This window comes from Zophobas morio, unplaced genomic scaffold (genome assembly GCF_036711695.1).
Source record: "Zophobas morio isolate AGI-343-1 ecotype UQ-CSIRO unplaced genomic scaffold, CSIRO_AGI_Zmor_V1 ptg000031l, whole genome shotgun sequence".
NCBI lineage: Eukaryota > Metazoa > Arthropoda > Insecta > Coleoptera > Tenebrionidae > Zophobas > Zophobas morio.
This window is the reverse complement of record NW_026972136.1, coordinates 3202306-3220038: the sequence shown is the minus strand read 5'-3', so window position 1 is coordinate 3220038 and position 17733 is coordinate 3202306. Positions and strand designations below refer to the sequence as shown.

Sequence of the window (17733 nt, the reverse complement as noted above, 5' to 3'; positions counted from 1 at the left end):
TTCAATAAGCTGAATTTACTACAAATGAATGATTTAATTTTTTCCGTTGATACCTTAGGATTAACTCTAGTGATATGGATATAAGCCTTTTCAACTCTTTTGGACGCCATGAATTCGCATTCAATATTATTTGAGCCATTTTCTAAAGCTATATTTCTAGCAGTACCAATAATCAGGTGGGTTTTCTGTTTTTTACGACGTTTTACTTGCTCCCAAGGAATGCCTTTTTCTGGAATATTAGAATCTTTAATTTTAATAGGATCTTCTTCAGTTTCAATGATACCGTCAATTTTACTTGAGTCTACTTCGGAAACAATTCTTCTCTTCTTCGGTGTTTTTATCGGTGTGACATTGTTCTCAAGCAGATAATTGTTTTTCGCCATTGATTGATTAGGAATTTTTATAGGATAATGTGATTCTAAAAGACGAATGAGATCAATGTTTGATGCTGTTAGATCTCTCACTTGCTGTTGTAGTTCGTAGACCTGATTCCTTAGGGATTGTGTTTCTTCTTCAATTGTTTTTTTCACAAGTTGCAGAAACTCATTTCTCGAAGATTCCATTTCAATGTCACCTTCACACAATGTGTCCTTTTCATGTACACAAAAAGGGTTTTTAACCATTATAGCTCTATTATAACAAGAAGGGTGAAAAACTGCTTTACACTTTTTACACGTAACACGATTTTTAACTGAACTACTACAATATTCACATTTAATAACTGGATCGACGGAACCAACAACCGTATCGCTAGCCATCATTCGAACGAACATGGTCTTAAAACAAACCAAATTGCTTAACAAAAAGTAAGGTGGGTCCTAAACGAGACCAAATTGGTTGAAAATAAATTATGGGGGTTCTAAGACAGTCAAGGGGTATTAAAAAATAATGGGGGAGGGAGGTTAGACAAACCAAATGCGTCGACAAAAAATAATGGGATTCCTAAAACAGCCGAAATTGGAAAAAATAATGGGGATCCTAAGAGAAGCCAAAGTGCTTGACAAAAAATAATGGGGTTCCTAAACAAGACCAAATTGGTCGGCGATAAATTATGGAGGTTCTAAGACAAATCAAGTAGTCGTCAAAAAGTATTGGGGGTCCTAATAGAAACGAAATTCGTCGACAAGAAATAATGGGGGATCTAAGACAGGTCAGATTCGTCGACAAAAAATAACGGGAGTCCTAAGACAAGTCAAATTTGTCGACAAAATATGGGGGTTCTAAAAAGGTCGACAAAAGGTAAGGGGGGTCCAAAGATAAACTAAATCCGTTGACAAAAAATAACTAGGGTCCTAAAATAGCTGAAATTTGGAAAAGTGATGGGGATCCTAAAGGAACACAAATTGCTTGTCCAAAGGTAATGGGGGCCCTAAACGAGGCCAAATTGATCGACAATAAATTGTAGAGATTCTAAGACAGGTCAAGTGGTAGTCAAAAAGTAATGGAGGGGGTTCTAGGACAAACCAAATTCGTCAACAAAAAATAATGGGTGTCCTAAAACAGCTGAAATTGGTCAACAAAAAATAATGGGGGTTCTAAGGCAGATCGACAAAATGAAATGGGGGGCACTAAGACATACCAAATTAATCGGCAAAAAATAATGAGTCCTAAAACAGCTAAAATTGAAAAAAGTAATGGGGTTCTTAAGACAAGCCAATTGCTTGACATAAAGTAATCAAAGTCCTAAAACACTCCAAATTGGTTGACAAAAAGTAATGGGGACTCTAAGACAGCTCAAATTGGTCGACAAAAAGTAATGGCGGTCCTAAAATAAAACCAAATTCGTCGACAAGAAGTAATGGAGGTCCTAAAAGAGCTGAAAATGGGACAAGTAATGGGATCCTCAGACCAAACAAACTGGTCGAAGAAAAATAATGAGGGTCCTAAGACAGCTCATATTGATTGACAAAAATAATGGGAGTTCTAAGACAAGCCAACATATTGGTTGACAAAAAGTGATGAGAGTTCCAAAATAGGCAAAAAATTATGGTTGGAGTTCTAAGACAGGTTGACAAATTTTAATACCCCATTACCTAAGACAAACCAAATTCGTCGACAAAAAATAATGGGGGTTCTAAAACAGCCGAAATTGGGAAAAGTAATGGGGATCCTAAATCAAGACAAATTGCTTGTCAAAAAGTCTCAAAAAGTCATGGAGGTCCTAAACGAGATCAAAGTGATCGACGAAACATTATGGGGGTTCTAAGATAGATCAAGTCGTCGTCAAAAAATATTGGGGGGTTCTAAGACACATCAAATTGGTGGACAAAAAATAATGGGGGTCCTAAAATAGCCTATATTGGTCGACAAAAAGTAATGGGAGTCCTAAGACCGGTCAAATTCGTCGACAAATGTAATAGAGGTCCTAAAACAGCTGAAAGTGGGATAAGCCATGGGATCCTCAGATAAGCCAAATTCGTTGACAAAAAATAATGGGAGTCCTAAGACAGCTCATATTGATCGACAGAACGTGATGGGAGTTCTAAGATAGGTCAAATTTGTTGACAAAAAATATGGAAGTTTTAAGACAGGTTGACAAAGTTTAATACCCCCATCCCCTAAGACAAACCAAACTCGTCGACAAAAAATAATGGGGGTTCTAAAATAGCCGTAATTGGAAAAAATAATGGGGATCCTAAAATCAAGACAAATTGCTTGTTAAAAATTCATGGGGGTCCTAATTGAGACCAAATTGGTTGAAGAAAAATTATGAGGGTTCTAAGATAAGTCAAGGGTTGTCAAAAGGAATGGGAGTCCTAAGACGGATCAAATTTGTCGACAAAGGATAATGGGGGTCCTAAGACAGCTGAAACTGGGAAAAGTAATGGGATTCCTAAGACAAACCAAATTGCTCGACAAAAAGTAATGGGAGTTCTAAGGCGGGTCAAACTGGACGATAAAAAATTACGGGGATTCTAAGACAGGTCAAAAAGGAATGGCGAGTCCTGAGACAAATTAAATTCGTGGACAAAAAATAATGGGGGTCATAAGACAGGTCAAATTTGTCGACAAAGGATAATGGGGGTCCTAAGGCAAACCAAATTTGTCGACAAAAGATAATGGGGGTCCTAAAACAAACCAGATTCATCGACAAAAAATAATGGGGGTCCTAAGACAGCTGAAACCGAGAAAAGTAATGAGATTCCTAAGACAAACCAAATTGCTTTACAAAAAGTAATGGGAGTTTTAAGGGAGGTCAGATTGGACGATAAAAAATTATGGGGATTCTAAGACAACTCATATTGGTCGACAAAAAGTGATGGTAGCCCTAATATAGGTCAAATTTTATTGACAAAATATTATGGGAGTTCTAAGACAGGTTGACAAAATTTAATATCCTCATTCCCTAACACGAACCAAATTCGTCGATAAAAAGTAACCGGAGTTCTAAAATAGGCGAAATTGGGAAAGTAATGGGAATCCAAAATCAAGACAAATGCCTTGTCAAAAAGTCATAGGGGTCCTAAACGAAACCAAATTGGTCGACGAAAAATTATGGGGGTTCTATGATAGGTCAAGTGGTCGTCAAAAAGAATAGGAGTTCTAAGACAGGTCACATTTGTTGACAAAAGATCATGGGGTCTTAAGCCAAATCAAATTCATCGACAAAAAATAAAGGGGATTCTAAAAGAGCTCATATTGGCCCAAAAAAGTAATGGGAGTCCTAACATAGGGCAAATTTGTCGACAAAAATAATGGGATCCTCAGCCAAATCAAATTGGACGACAAAAAGTAGTGGATGTCCTAAAGCAACACATATTGGTCGACGAAAAGTGATGGGAGTCCTAAGATAGTTCAAATTCGTCGACAAAAAGTGATGGGAGTCCTAAGATAGGTAAATTTGTTGATAAAATATTATGGAAGTTCTGAGACAGGTTGACAAAATTTAATACTCCCATTCCCTAAGACAAACCAAATTCGTAGACAAAAAAATAATGGGGGTTCTAAAATAGCCGAAATTGGGAAAAATAATGGGGATCCTATAGCAAGACAAATTGCTTGTCAAAAAGTTATGGGGGTCTTAAGCCAAACCAAATTCATCGACAAAAAATAATGGGGATTCTAAAAAAGCTCATAATGGCCGACAAAAATAATGGAAGTCCTAAGATACCGCAAATTTGTCGACAAAAAATAATGGAGGTCCTTGGATAAAACCAAATTGGTTGACGAAAAGTAATGGGGGTTCTAAGACAACTCATATTGGTCGACAAAAAGTGATGGGAGTCCCAATATAGGTCAAATTTGTTGATAAAATATGATGGGAGTTCTAAGACAGGTTGACAAAATTTAATACCCCCATTACCTAAGACAAACCAAATTCGTCGACAAAAAATATTGGGGATTCTAAAATAGCCGAAATTGGGAAAAATAATGGGGATCCTAAAGCAAGACAAATTGCTTGTCAAAAAGTCAAGAGGGTCCTAAACGAGACCAAATTGGTCGACGAAAAATTATGAGGGTCCTAAGATAGGTCAAGTGGTCGTCAAAAAGAAGTCCTAAGACAGGTCAAATTCGTCGACAAAGCATAATGGGGATCCTAAGACAAACCAAATTCATCGACAAAAAATAATGGGGTCCTAAGGCAGCTGAAACTGAAAAAAGTAATGGGATTCCTAAGATAAATCAAATTGCTCGACAAAAAGTAATGGGAGTCCTAAAGCAGGTCAAAATGGACGATAAAAAATTATGGGAATTCTAAGACAGGTCAAAAAGTTGTGGCGAGTCCTGAGACAAATTAAATTCATCGACAAAAAATAATGGGGATTCTAAGACACGTCAAATTGGTCGACAAAAAGTAATGGGAGTCATAAGACAGGTCAAATTTGTCGACAAAAAGTAATAGGAGTCCTAAGACAAACCAAATTCGTCGGCGACAAAAATAACGGGGGTCCTAAAACAGCTAAAATTAGCAAGAAATGAGGATCCTAAGACAAGCCAAATTTTTTGATGAAAGGTATTGAGGCTGCTAAACGAGGTCAAAGTTGTAGACCAAAAATTATGGAGGTTCTAAGATCGGTCAAGTCGTCGTCAAAAAGTAATGGCGGGGTCCTAAATCAAACCAAATTGGTCAACAAAAAATAATGGGGTCCAAAGACAGCTCATATTGATCGACAAAAAGTAATGGGAGTCCTAAAACAGGTCGAATTAGTCGACGACAAGTAATGGGGTCCTAAGACAAATCAATTTTGTCGAGAAAAAATACAGCTGAAAATGGGACAAGTAATAGGATCCTAAGACAAGACAAATTGTTTGACGAAAAGTAATGGGGGTCCTAAACGAAGCCAAATTGGTCGATGAAAAATTATGGAGGTCCTAAGACAACTCATATTGGTCGACAATAAGTGGTGGGAGTCCTAAGATAACTCAAATTTGTAGACATGAATTATGGGAGTTCTAAGACAGGTCGATAAAAGGTAATGGAGTTCCTAAGACAAACCAAATTGGGAAAAGTAGTGGGAATCCTAAAACAAGACAAACTGCTTGTCAAAAACTAACCAAATTCCTCGACAAAAAATAATAGTTCAATAACCTGTAAATAGAAAGTAGTTTAGGCTCTAGGACAGGTCAAACGAGGTCAAACTGATTTAGAAGCCCCACTACTGTACACAACTACTGAAATAATATGTACAATCTAAAAGAATCTGTCTATTTTTTAAAATATGTTGATAGCTGAACACCATAACAAAACAGAAAGAGATTTGAAATAAAATGCGTATTTGTAGATTTTTTTGAAATGATATAGAGAAAAAGCAGGGATTGATAATACTGAACGAGTTTACTAAAAAACAGTGCATTTGACAAAGTGTATTTTTTTTATTTTATTAAAAATGGTGCAGCCCCTGGGATAGTATTTTTTTTAATATTTGAGGTGATAGAACGAAAATAAATACAATTTTTAATGAAAATATGGATCCGCCGGGATAGAAAAGACTTTTTCTAATCATTACATGGAATAGTATCTTTCAAAAAACGATGCATTTCTTCAAACATGTCTTCTATAATTTTTTTGAATAAAACTCTGATTTTCTCCGCTTTTTAAAAACCGAAGAGAAAAAAATCGCTATGCGGATATTATACTAATTTCCACAAAGAAAAATCGATATTGAGATTAATTTTAGCAAATTTGACGTTTTGCATTAAAATTCAATTTTAAAAACAACGAAAGATAGACGGAAACGGGAGATCTACTTTTTCATATTCTAAGAGTTATGAAACAAAAAAAAAAAAAAAAACAAAAAACAAACTATTTATCTCATTTTTTTCAGGTTAAAAAAAATATGTATCCATTTCAACATGCAAGATATTTGGCGAAGTTTCTTTGTTCATCCCCTTAAGAAAGTCGATTACGTCACTGTAAAAATTAATGGAACCGTTTTATTCTAGTTCATTTAAACGAATAAGATTAAACTGTGTTTTCAAGTTATCAGCTTAAGAACAACCCGAATACTTTGAGCAGAATTTTTTAAATTTTCTCGTATTTTCTCAAACTAACTCAGAAATTTGTATGCAACTATAAACATACAGTTTAATTCAGCACATACAGAGCACACCTGGAACTGGAATCAGCGACACTATTTCCTGTGTTATTACCCGGAAAATAAAAGTACGTTCTCGAGCGAAAAATAAAAGCTGTTTCTATGTACATTTTGCTTGAATCCAGCCTGAAGACGAAATTTAGCTAACTGCTCGTAGTGTCAAAGGTGACATTTCTGATGATTTATAATCTAAATAAGATATAAAGAAAATGCAATAAATCCATAGAGACAAAAGTGCACTTGACGAACTTTAACGACTACACAGTCAGTGGTTTAAAGGTGAAACGAACTTGTGTGAAGGTCGATCGTAATTACATGAGGCTTCCCATTTCGAATGGATCAATTCCATCCAAATCCTAAATTCTGCACATTTCTTTTACTCAAGCGTAAATGCATCCGTTCTACCGTGAGTACGGGTAGTTGGGACGGTAGGACCGGCTTTGGAACTTTTTCTAATGAGGAGTTCGTTCCACGTACATCATTATGATCGAACTTCGTAAATTCGTTTGAGCACTTAAGTATTCTTAACGAATTCACCAGCGATTGCTTCTTTTGTTGCCAATTCGTGTTTTACGTATTTTCATCTCGTTTGACCCAAATTGCGATTTTATGGCAAGCCGTAATAAAATTAATTAGGTGAGTTTATCCAAGATTGATGATGATGAAAGGAGAAGCCTCACTAAAACCGACGTAAATTAGATTAACATTCGGATTCTGCTTCTGCAAAATAAATGAACGGAAATTGTGACGGAATTTTGGTATTACAAAAACAAATTTGAATATTTTAATCTACTCGGGGAATCACCGGTAATTGTTGGAACAGCCTGCATTGTCGCATTTGTGCAAAGTTGGCAAAATTATGAAGAGACAGTGCCATTTGACAGTAGGGTGGACGAGAAACGAGGACTTGACTTGATAAAGTGAACAAAGATTTGTGTTTAAAGGTGGAATTTTTCCCCGACAATCCCAAAAAATTTGCCATTTAAGCCTTCAAACACGTTTCTCTGGCCGTAAATTTTTTCCACCCTACGAAGAGCGTGACGACTGTGACCCGAGTGAGCAGATTAGGCAAAATTTTAACGATTCTAACAAGCTTTGCTTATCGCTACCTCCACTCCAACCAGCGCAACTTCAACATATACTGATGTTATTCACACAGCATCGTAAAAGGTTTCCCACCAGTGTCACCATACATCGGAGTTAGTCCAACCCTGTGTTACTTGCTCAAAGAAAAGAAGCCTCTGTGTTGTTTGCAACTAGCTCAAGTGTGCGAACACTGCAGTTACCGTAATGCTCGCGATTACCAATGGCAGAACAAGACCATCATCCTGGCAGCGGATTATGCGTCTAATGGAATCTACAACTTCATCATACCGTTGAGGGCGCATTTCCGCTCGAAGACGTCGCTCAACCCGATCATACTTCTGCTGGAAAGGCGGCCAGATATCGCATTCCTGGACGCCATCTCGTACTTTCCGCTTGTTTATTGGATGCTGGGGACGATAGATTGGTGAGTGGTATTTTACAAATAAGGGAGCGTAGATGGGGTGAGATTGAGGGTTCCGATTTTTTTTTGTTCGGGACGAGCTTGGCGGTCTAAATATTTTTATCTGAGAATAAAAATAGGGCAACCTTTTTTTCAATGTACGTACATCATTAAATACACAGTTTTAAATCGGACGATTTATTTTTTAGCTTTGAATCTGCAAATGTCAGAATATTTGAGCTTACATTCTATGAAAAAATTTGGAATATATATAATTTTAATTGACTTTTTTTAGAATTGCTAGACACTATTTTGGTAAAATAATTTCAGACAAAAATAAAACGTTTGATTGAATTCGAATGGATCATTTCTGAGGTTCTGAAACCCTGATTGATTTTGAAGTGGCTTTAAAACTCAGCTACTAGATAGTTCGAGGTTTTTATGCAATATTTTTATTTTGTCTAAATTTGAACTAAGTGGAAATATTTTTTATGACTTTTTTGCTTTTCGCGGAGCCCTCATTTTTTGTGTAAAATGATTTCAATAAAATATAACACTTGTGTAAGTTTTCAAGAAGAAAGGTTCCATTTTCTGTAAAATATTCTCGTTTTCGATAAAAATTTAGTTGTAGATAGCACTAGTTTTCTGTAAAATATTCTCGCTGTGAATGAATATTGGAACCCAAATTTGAACTCGATTAGAATGTTTTTAAATGTCCACACTGTAGACTTAGTTTTGTCGAAATTTTTAAAACTTACTTTTACAGGGCTCAGATTTCTGTAAAATATTCTCATTTGGTATAGATTTTCGTTACCAAATAGTAGCACTATTTCTAAAGATCCGCATTGGGGTTATTTTTAAGAGTTCTTCAACAGAATTCAAATTTTCTGTAAAATATTCTCACTTTGAATATGTAAAAAGTCCGTCAAAGAATTTTTAAAGTTTTACAAAAATGATAGATTTTGGAGAGCAATTGTTAGCTAGAAATCCAGACTTTCTGTAAAATATTCTCTCTTTAGATAAATCGAAATTTCTTATTAAGTTTGAATTTTTAAATCACCTTTCAAACTTCCGTAGTACTAATTAATTTTGAGACGATTTTTAAAAACTTATTACAAATTCATTGAAAGCTCAAATTTTCTATTAAGATTTTCTCTCCAAACAACAATGTTTGATCACACCATTTCTGGCACCTACAGATGAAATTGACTATGGGCTGGTTTTTACAGATTGTCGTTGTGAGCTCAATTTTTCTGTAAAATATTGACACTTAAGACAAATCAAAAACTTGTATAAAATTTGATTTCGGTAAGAGTTTTTGAACCTTTGTAGTGGCTATAGATTATGAGTTGATTTTTTCAAGCTGCTGGTATATCTCATATTTTCTGTACAATATTCTCACTTCAAACACCAACCGTTGAGAACTTTTACAGTAATAATAATCAATTTTGGAGAACCATTGGCGGGCTAATGGCTAAAATCCCAGATTTCTTGTAAAATATTCTCACTTTCGATAAATCTAAATTTTGTATGTAGTTTGAATTCGATAAAAGAATTTTTATGTCTCTGTAGCCGAAACCGATTCTGCGGTAGTTTTTAAAATTAAGCTTTTGATATCACGAGTTTTTTTTATTCTCGCTTCGAATATTTACTGGATCCCAAATGTGAACTCGATTAAACTTTTTTTAAGTTTCTATAGTACTGGTTTTATGGAAATTTTTAAAAGTTGCTTTTGGAGGGCTCAAATTTTCTGTAAGATATTCTCATTTGGAATACATAGTTTATATTTATCAAATTTTATCAAGTTTGAAATCAGTGGAACTATTTTTAAAGATCCGCATCTGTGAGTTTGGAGTTATATTTTTAATAGTTCTTCTCACAAAATTCAAATTTTCTGTAAAATATTCTTACTTTGAATGTATAAAACACAATAATGATTGAATTTGGTGTAACATTTTTCCAGATTTTCTGTAAAATATTTTCACTTTAGATAAATTAAAAGTTCGTATAAAGCTTGAATTTGTTAAAACAACTTTCAACTTTACGCAGTAAAAATTAATTTTGAGATGATTTTTAAAAATTTATTACGGATTTTTTACAGAAAGCTCAAATTTTCTGTAAAATATTCTTACTTCAATATATATACCATATAACCCAATTTGAACTCCCTAGAAGGCTTTTTAAATTTTTACAGTTGTAATCGATTTTAGATTAACATTTGTGGGTTAATCTCCGAAAGCTTAATTTTTCTGTAGAATATTGTCACTTAAGACAAATCAAAAGCTTATATAAACTTTGATTTCGATAAGACAGTTTTTAAATTTTTATGGTTGCAATTGATTACAAGATGTTTTTTAAACCCGCTGGCGTTCTCAAATTTTCTGTAAAATATTCTTACTTTGAGTATGTAAAACAACCGTCAGAGAATTTTTAAACAATTGATAGATCGAAGCCCAGATTTTCTGTAAGATATATACTTTAGATGAATCAAAAGTTCGAATGAAGCTCGAATTTGTGAAAACAACTTCTGCAGTAGTATTTAATTTAGCGATTATTTTCAAAAACTTTTACAGATTTTTCACCGAAAGCTCAATTTTTCTGTAAGAATTATTCGTTGGAAACAAAGTGTTTATGGAAATTAAGTTTGGATTATCTTTAATAATTACAGACGAAACTAACTTTCGGTAAGTTTTTACTTCGAATATATACCATGTAACCAAGTTTCAACTCCGTCAAAGTTTTTTTAAATGTTTACAGTCGTAATCGATTTTGGATTAACATTTTTGGGTTAATCTCCGAAAGCTCAATTTTTCTGTAAAATATTGTCACTTAGGACAATGAAAAGCTTGTATAATTCTTGATTTTGATAACACAGTTTTTAAATTTTTATCGTGGCAAGAGATTATAAGGCGGTTTTTAAGGCCGCTGGGGTACCTCAAATTTTCTGTAAAATATTCTTACTTTGAATATGTAAAGCAGCCGTCAGACAATTTTTAAAGTTTTACAATAATGATTGATTTTGGAAAAAAATTGATAGATAAAAGTCCAGATTTTCTGTAAAATATTCTTACTCTAGGTGAATCCAAAGTTGGTATGAAGCTTGAATTTGTTAAAACAACTTTCAACGCTGTAGTAATTAATTTTGAGATGATTTTTAATAGCTTTTTACAAATTTTATACAAAAAGCGCAAATTTTCTGTAAGGAATGTTCGTTGTAGACAAAGTGTTCATGGAAATTTAAGTTTGACTAGACTATTGTTAATAATTATAGACGAAACCAACTTTCAAGAAGTTTTTACAGCTCACTTTATTGAGCTCAATTTTCCTGTAAAATATTCTTACTTCGATTATACACCATGTACCCAAATTTAAATTCCGTAAAAATTTTTTTTTAATTTTTACAGTCGTAATCGATTTTAGGTTAATTGGGTTAATCTCAAAAAGCTCAATTTTTCTGTAAAATGTTGTCACTTCAGAGAAATCAAAAGCTTATGTAAACTTTGATTTCGATAAGACAGTTTGTAAATTTTTATAGTGGCAATTGATTATTATTAGGTAGTTCTCTAAAGCCGCTGGCGTACCTCAAATTTTGTGTAAAATATTCTTACTTGCATATGTAAAAAAACCGTCAGAGAATTTTTAAACTTTTAAACAACTGATAGATCGAAGTCCAGATTTTCTGTAAAATATTCTTACTTTACATAAATCAAAAGTTCGTATTTTTTTTGTTAAAACAACTTTCAACCTTCCGCAGCAGTAGATAATTAATTTTGAGATAATTTTTAAAAACTTTTTATAGATTCTTCACAGAAAGTTCAAATTTTCTGTTATTTGTTGTTAACAAAATGTTCATGGAAGATTAAGTTTGATTGGACGATTTTTAGAAACTACAGACGGAACTGACTTTCGGTGTTTTTACAGCTTACCTTATTTAGCTAAATTTTTCTGTAAAATATCCTTACTTCGAATATATGCCATGTAAACAAGTTTGAAATCCGTTAGTCTCTTTAAATTTTTACAGACATAAACGGTTTGATTCACATTTGTGGGTTAATCTCCGGAAACTCAATTTTTCTGTAAAACAGTGGCACATAAGACAAATCAGAAAATTATGTAAACTTTGATTTCGATAAGAGAGCTTTTAAATTTTTATCGTGGAAATAGATTATCAGGTGGCTTTTTAAAGCTGCTAGCGTACCTCAAATTTTCTGTAAAATATTCTTACTTTGAGTATGTAAAACAACAATCAGAGGATTTTCAAACTTTTAAAAAATTGATAGCTCGAAGTCCAGATTTTCTGTAAAATATTCTTACTTCAGATGAATCAAAAGTTCGTATAAAGCTTGAATTTGTTAAAACAACTTTCAAGCTTCCAAGTATTAATTAATTTTGAGATGATATGTAAAAAGGTTTTACAGATTCTTCAGAGAAAGCTCATTTTTTGCGTAAGAATTATTCGTTGTAAACAAAGTGCTCATGGAAATTTAAGCTTAATTGAACGATTTTTAGTCATTACAGACCAAGCTCACTTTCGGTTAGCCTTTACAGTTTGCCTTATTAGCTCAAGTTTTCTGTAAAATATTCTTTCTGCGAATATATACCAATGCAACTAAGTTTGAACTCCGTCAATCTTTACATTTTTACAGTCGTCATCGATTTTAGATTAACGACGTTTGTTGGTTATTCTCCGAAAGCTCAGTTTTTCGTCCTTTTCGTCTTTTTCGTACTTTTCCTCCTTTTCGTCCTCTTCATCCTTTTCGCCCTTTTCGTACTTCTCGTCCTTTCCGTCCTTCCCGTCCTTTTCGTCCTTTTCGTTTTTTCGTCCTTTTCGTTTTTTTCGTCTTTTTCGTCCTTTTCTCCTGTTCGTAATTTTCGTACTTTTCGTCCTTTTCGTTCTTTTTATCCTTTTCGCCCTTTTCGTACTTCTCGTTCTTTCCGTCCTTCTCCTCCTTTTCGTCCTTTTCGTCCTTTTCGTCCTTTTCGCCCTTTTCGTACTTCTCGTTCTTTAAGTCCTTCTCCTCCTTTTCGTCCTTTTCGTCCTATTCGTCCTTTTCTTCGTTTTCGTCCTGTTCGTAATTTTCGTACTTTTCGTCCTTTTCGTGATTTTCGCCCTTTTCATCCTTTTCGTCCTTTTCGTCCTTTTCGTCCTTGTTCGTCCTTTCTCGTATTTTTTCATATTTTTCGTCCTGTTCGTCCTTTTTCGTCCATTTCGTCCTCTTTCGTCCTTTTTCGTATTCTTCATCCTTTTCGTCCTTTTCGCCCTTTTAGTCCTTTTTCCTCATTTTTCGTCAATTAAGACTAAAAGCTTGTATAAACTTTGATTTCGCTAAGCCATTTTTTAATTTTTATACTTCTCATCTTAGTAAATACTAGCCCCGCCCACCCGCCCTCTGTTTTCTTAGAGGATATTTCTTTTGCCAAAATCAGTCGCATCTTACCAAGTACTAACTCTGCTCATCTGTTCTCTATTTTCTTGAGGTTGAATGGGTGGGGCTAGTACTTGCTAAGATAACCCTGACTTTGGTTCATCACATATCCTCTAAGAAAATGAAGGCTGGGTGGGCGGGGCTAGTACTTGTTAAGGCAATACTGATTTTGGCCAATAACATATCCCCGAAGAAAAGAGAGGGCGGGTGGGCGGGGCTAGTACTTACTAAGATAAGACTGTTTTTGGCAAATGATAGACCCTTCTATTTTCTTAGGAGGTGTCATTTGCCAAAATCAGTCTTGCCTTAACAAGTACCCTTAGAGGGTATGTCATTTGCCAAAATCATTCTTATCTTAGCAAGTAGGAGCCCCGCCCACCCGCCTGTTATTTTCTTAGAAGGTGGGTCATTTGCCAAGTTCATTGGCGCATCCAATCAATAAACCTGCGTCATAACGTCCACACGAATCGGGAACTGACTTCAAGTTTTCTTTACAAAATTCTCATTTTGGACAAAAATTGGATACCAAATCTGAATATAATCAGATTCTTTTTAAGCTCCTAAGTTGTAGGTTTTTTTTCCGTAATTACTAACTATTATTTTTAGAGGACACAAATTTTATAAAAATAGAAGTTACCAAGTACCTATAACTTATTTGAAGGTTTTTCTGAGCGTTTTTTACAGAAAACTTAAATTTTCTGTATATGTTATTCGCTGTAAACAAAGTGGTCCTAAAGTTTAAGTTTAAATTGACAAATTTTAGTAACTATATTCTTAGAAGATTTATCATTTGAAAAAATCAGTCTAATCTTAATAAATACTAGCACCGCCCACCCACCCTCTATTTTCTTACAGGGTATTTCTTTTGCCAAAATTAGTCGCATCTTACTAAGTACTAGTCCTGCTCACCTGTCCTCTATTTTCTTGAGGGTGGATGGGCGGGGCTAGTATTTACTAAGATAAGACTGTAGTAGTAGTTAGTAGCTAGTAGTTGTTAAGGTAATACTGATTTTGGCCAATAACATACCCCGAACAAAAGAGAGGGTGGGTGGGCGGGGCTAGTACTTATTAAGATAATACTGATTTTGGCCAATAACATAACCCCGAAGAAAAGAGAGGGTGGGTGGGCGGGGCTAGTACTTACTAAGATAAGACTGACTTTTTCAAATGATATAACCTATAAGAAAATAGAGGATGGTTGGGTGGGGCTAGTAATCGCTAAAAATACCCTGACTTTGGTTGATCACATATGCTCTAAGTAAATAAAGGGTGGGTGGGCGTGGCTAGTATTTGTTAAGGTAATACTGATTTTGGCCAATAACATACTCCCGAAGAAAAGAGAGGGCGGGTGGGCGGCGCTAGTACTTACTAAGATAACACTGATTTTGGGAAATCAAACACCCTTCTATTTTCTTAGAAGGTATCATTTGCCAAAATCAGTCTTGATTTAACAAGTACGCATAGAGGGTATGTCATTGGCCAAAATCAGTCTTATCTTAGCAAGTAGTAGCCCCGCCCACCAGTCCTTTATTTTCTTAGAGGGTATGTCATTTGCCAAAATCATTGGCGCATCCAATCAACAAACCTGCGACATAACGTCCACATGAATCGGGAACTGACTTCAAGTTTTCTTTACAAAATTCTCATTTTTAACAAAAATTGGATACCAAATCTGAATATAATCAGTAGAGAGCGGAAAATATGCAGCAAAATTTTGGGAAATATGATCATATGATATACATCAAATTTATTCAAATATGCAGTAACTTTCTTAATATATGCAGAGATATGCAGTTGCATATGCTCCAAAAATAAAAAAAAATGGTAATAACTAAACTAAATTCATTTACAAATTACATAAACAGGTTTCCCGAGCATACGTTTTATTACAAAAAATACATAAATCACATTGCAAAGTGTTTAATTAATTCTCACTAACACCTAAATCACATTTTTAAAGATAATATTGTGATACTAAAAAATAAATATAAACAGAACAAATTGAAAAATAGTAGTAATCGACCATTTTTACTATTTTGGTAACAGTTTATTTTTTAATATTTTTCGAAATATTCTAACAAAAACTTATGCTTTTGTAAGTAGAAAAATTGCGTACTACGTCCACACATGTATAAAAATGCTTACTGGTTTAGAGCAAGCGGGACAAAACAGAGTTCCTTCTTGAAGAATAAGTTCAGGAAAAGGTTTAATCCATAAATTAATTAGAGTTATGGTCGACATATTGACACACATTAAATGCTTTCAATGCAAATTCACGATGAAAAATAATAGGGTAACGTCCCTTCGAACACCATAAAAAATTCCATTAATACGCTTAAGTAACGAACAAAAATATTGGGAATAAACGGTATTTCCAAAAGTAATAAGAGCCCGAATGTATCTGGAAGAATGGCTTAACACCCGGTGGTTTCTCCAAACTACCATAAAACCCAAACCTTTACTAGTTATTTGAAGCTGAGGACAATATGTATTTGCAATATGATTCATGAAATTTCGTTTTTCTAGATAAATGCGGATAGAATGACTTTTTTTTTTCAAATTAGCACAAAAATTGATAAAAACGCAAAATATGCACCGGTTACGGGAAATATGCAGCAGAAGGCAAATATATGCAAATATGCAATTTTTTTATAGCTGTATTCAGTTTTAATTAGCATGATTCGTTCACATATTAAATATCCAGACTTATGTGCAAAAAATAACGGATATGCAAATTTCATAAAATCCGCTCTCTAATAATCAGACTCTTTTTAAGCTTCTAAGTTGTAGGTTTTTTTTCGTAATTATTAACTATTATTTTTAGAGGACCCAAATTTTATAAAAATAGAAGTTACCAAGTACCTATAACTTATTTGAAGGTTTTTCTGAGCGTTTTTTACAGAAAACTTAAATTTTCTGTATATGTTGTTCGCTTTAAACAAAGTGGTCATAGAAGTTTAAGTTTAAATTGACAAATTTTAGTACCTATTATTTTTTTAGAGGATATATCATTTGAAAAAACCAGTCTCATCTTAATAAATACTAGCCCCGCCCACCCACCCTCTAATTTTTTACAGGCTATTTCTTTTGCCAAAATCAGTCGCATCTTACCAAGTACTAGCCCTGCTCACCTGTCCTCTATTTTCTTGAAGGTAGATGGGCGGGGCTAGTACTTGCTAAGATAACTCTGACTTTGGTTGATCATATATTCTCTAAGAAGATAAAGGGTGGGTGGGCGGGGCTATTACTTGTTAAGGTAATACTGATTTTGGCCAATAACATAACCCCGAAGAAAAAAGAGGGTGGGTGGGCGGGGCTAGTACTTACTAATATAAGACTGATTTTGGCAAATGATACACCCTTCTATTTTCTTAGAAGATATCATTCACCAAAATCAGTCTTGTCTTAACAAGTAGTAGCCCCGCCCACCCGCCCGTTATTTTCTTAGAAGGTATGTCCTTCGCCAAAATCATTGGCGCATCCAATCAACAAATCAACGACAACAATCAACAACACATGAATCGGTTACTGACTTCATGGTATGCTTTTTAAAAAATGGGCATAGGTTACCTTCTTGAGCTGTAAAATATTCATGCCATATAGTGAAATTTGAACTCTCTCAGAATCTTTTCAAGTTTTCAAGTTTTACAGTCGTAGTTGATTTTAGGTCGACATATGTGTGTTAATCTCCGAAAGCTCATTTTTTTCTGTAAAATGCTGTAACTTAGAAGAAATTAGAAGCTTGCATAAAGTTTGATTTCGGTAAAAGAGTTTTTGAACTTTTACAGTGGAAATTGATTATGAGTTGGTTTCCCAAAGCTGCTAATGTAACTCAAATTTTCTGTAAAATATTCTCACCTGGAATAGATAATGGAGACCAAATTTGAACTTGAATTGACTTGTAGGTTTTTTTTTTTTTCATAATTTTTAACACTTATTTTAGAGGACACAAATTTATAAAGGTAATCGTTACCAAGTTTGCAATTAATGGAAGTAAATATTTTTAGATTATTGCACCCACAATTTATTTTAGGGCTTTTTCTCAGCGTTCCTCACATGGCATTAATTTTTCTGTAAAATATTCTCACTTCAAATCAACCAAAAAAATGGATAAAGTTTCAATTCGACAAGGCAAATTTTTACCTTTTATAGTCGTAATTGATTTTAGAGTGCTCTTTATTAAAATTTATTATACATTACATAATCTCACTCTCAAGGGTTAGTGCCCCCAGATCTGAACTTGATGGAAATATTTTCGTTTTTCCACACTAGTAACATTTAAGCA

General features: G+C 34.1%; 1 protein-coding gene across 1 annotated transcript in view; it reads left to right on the top strand.

Moving 5' to 3' along the window:
- LOC135139545 (potassium channel subfamily T member 1) overlaps window positions 1-17733 on the top strand; it is a 238221-nt gene that overhangs the window by 172695 nt on the left and 47793 nt on the right. Inside the window, exon 17 of the mRNA XM_064069828.1 lies at window positions 7696-8046. Coding sequence (XP_063925898.1) covers window positions 7696-8046 — 351 coding nt within the window. The remainder of the gene's footprint in view (window positions 1-7695; window positions 8047-17733) is intronic.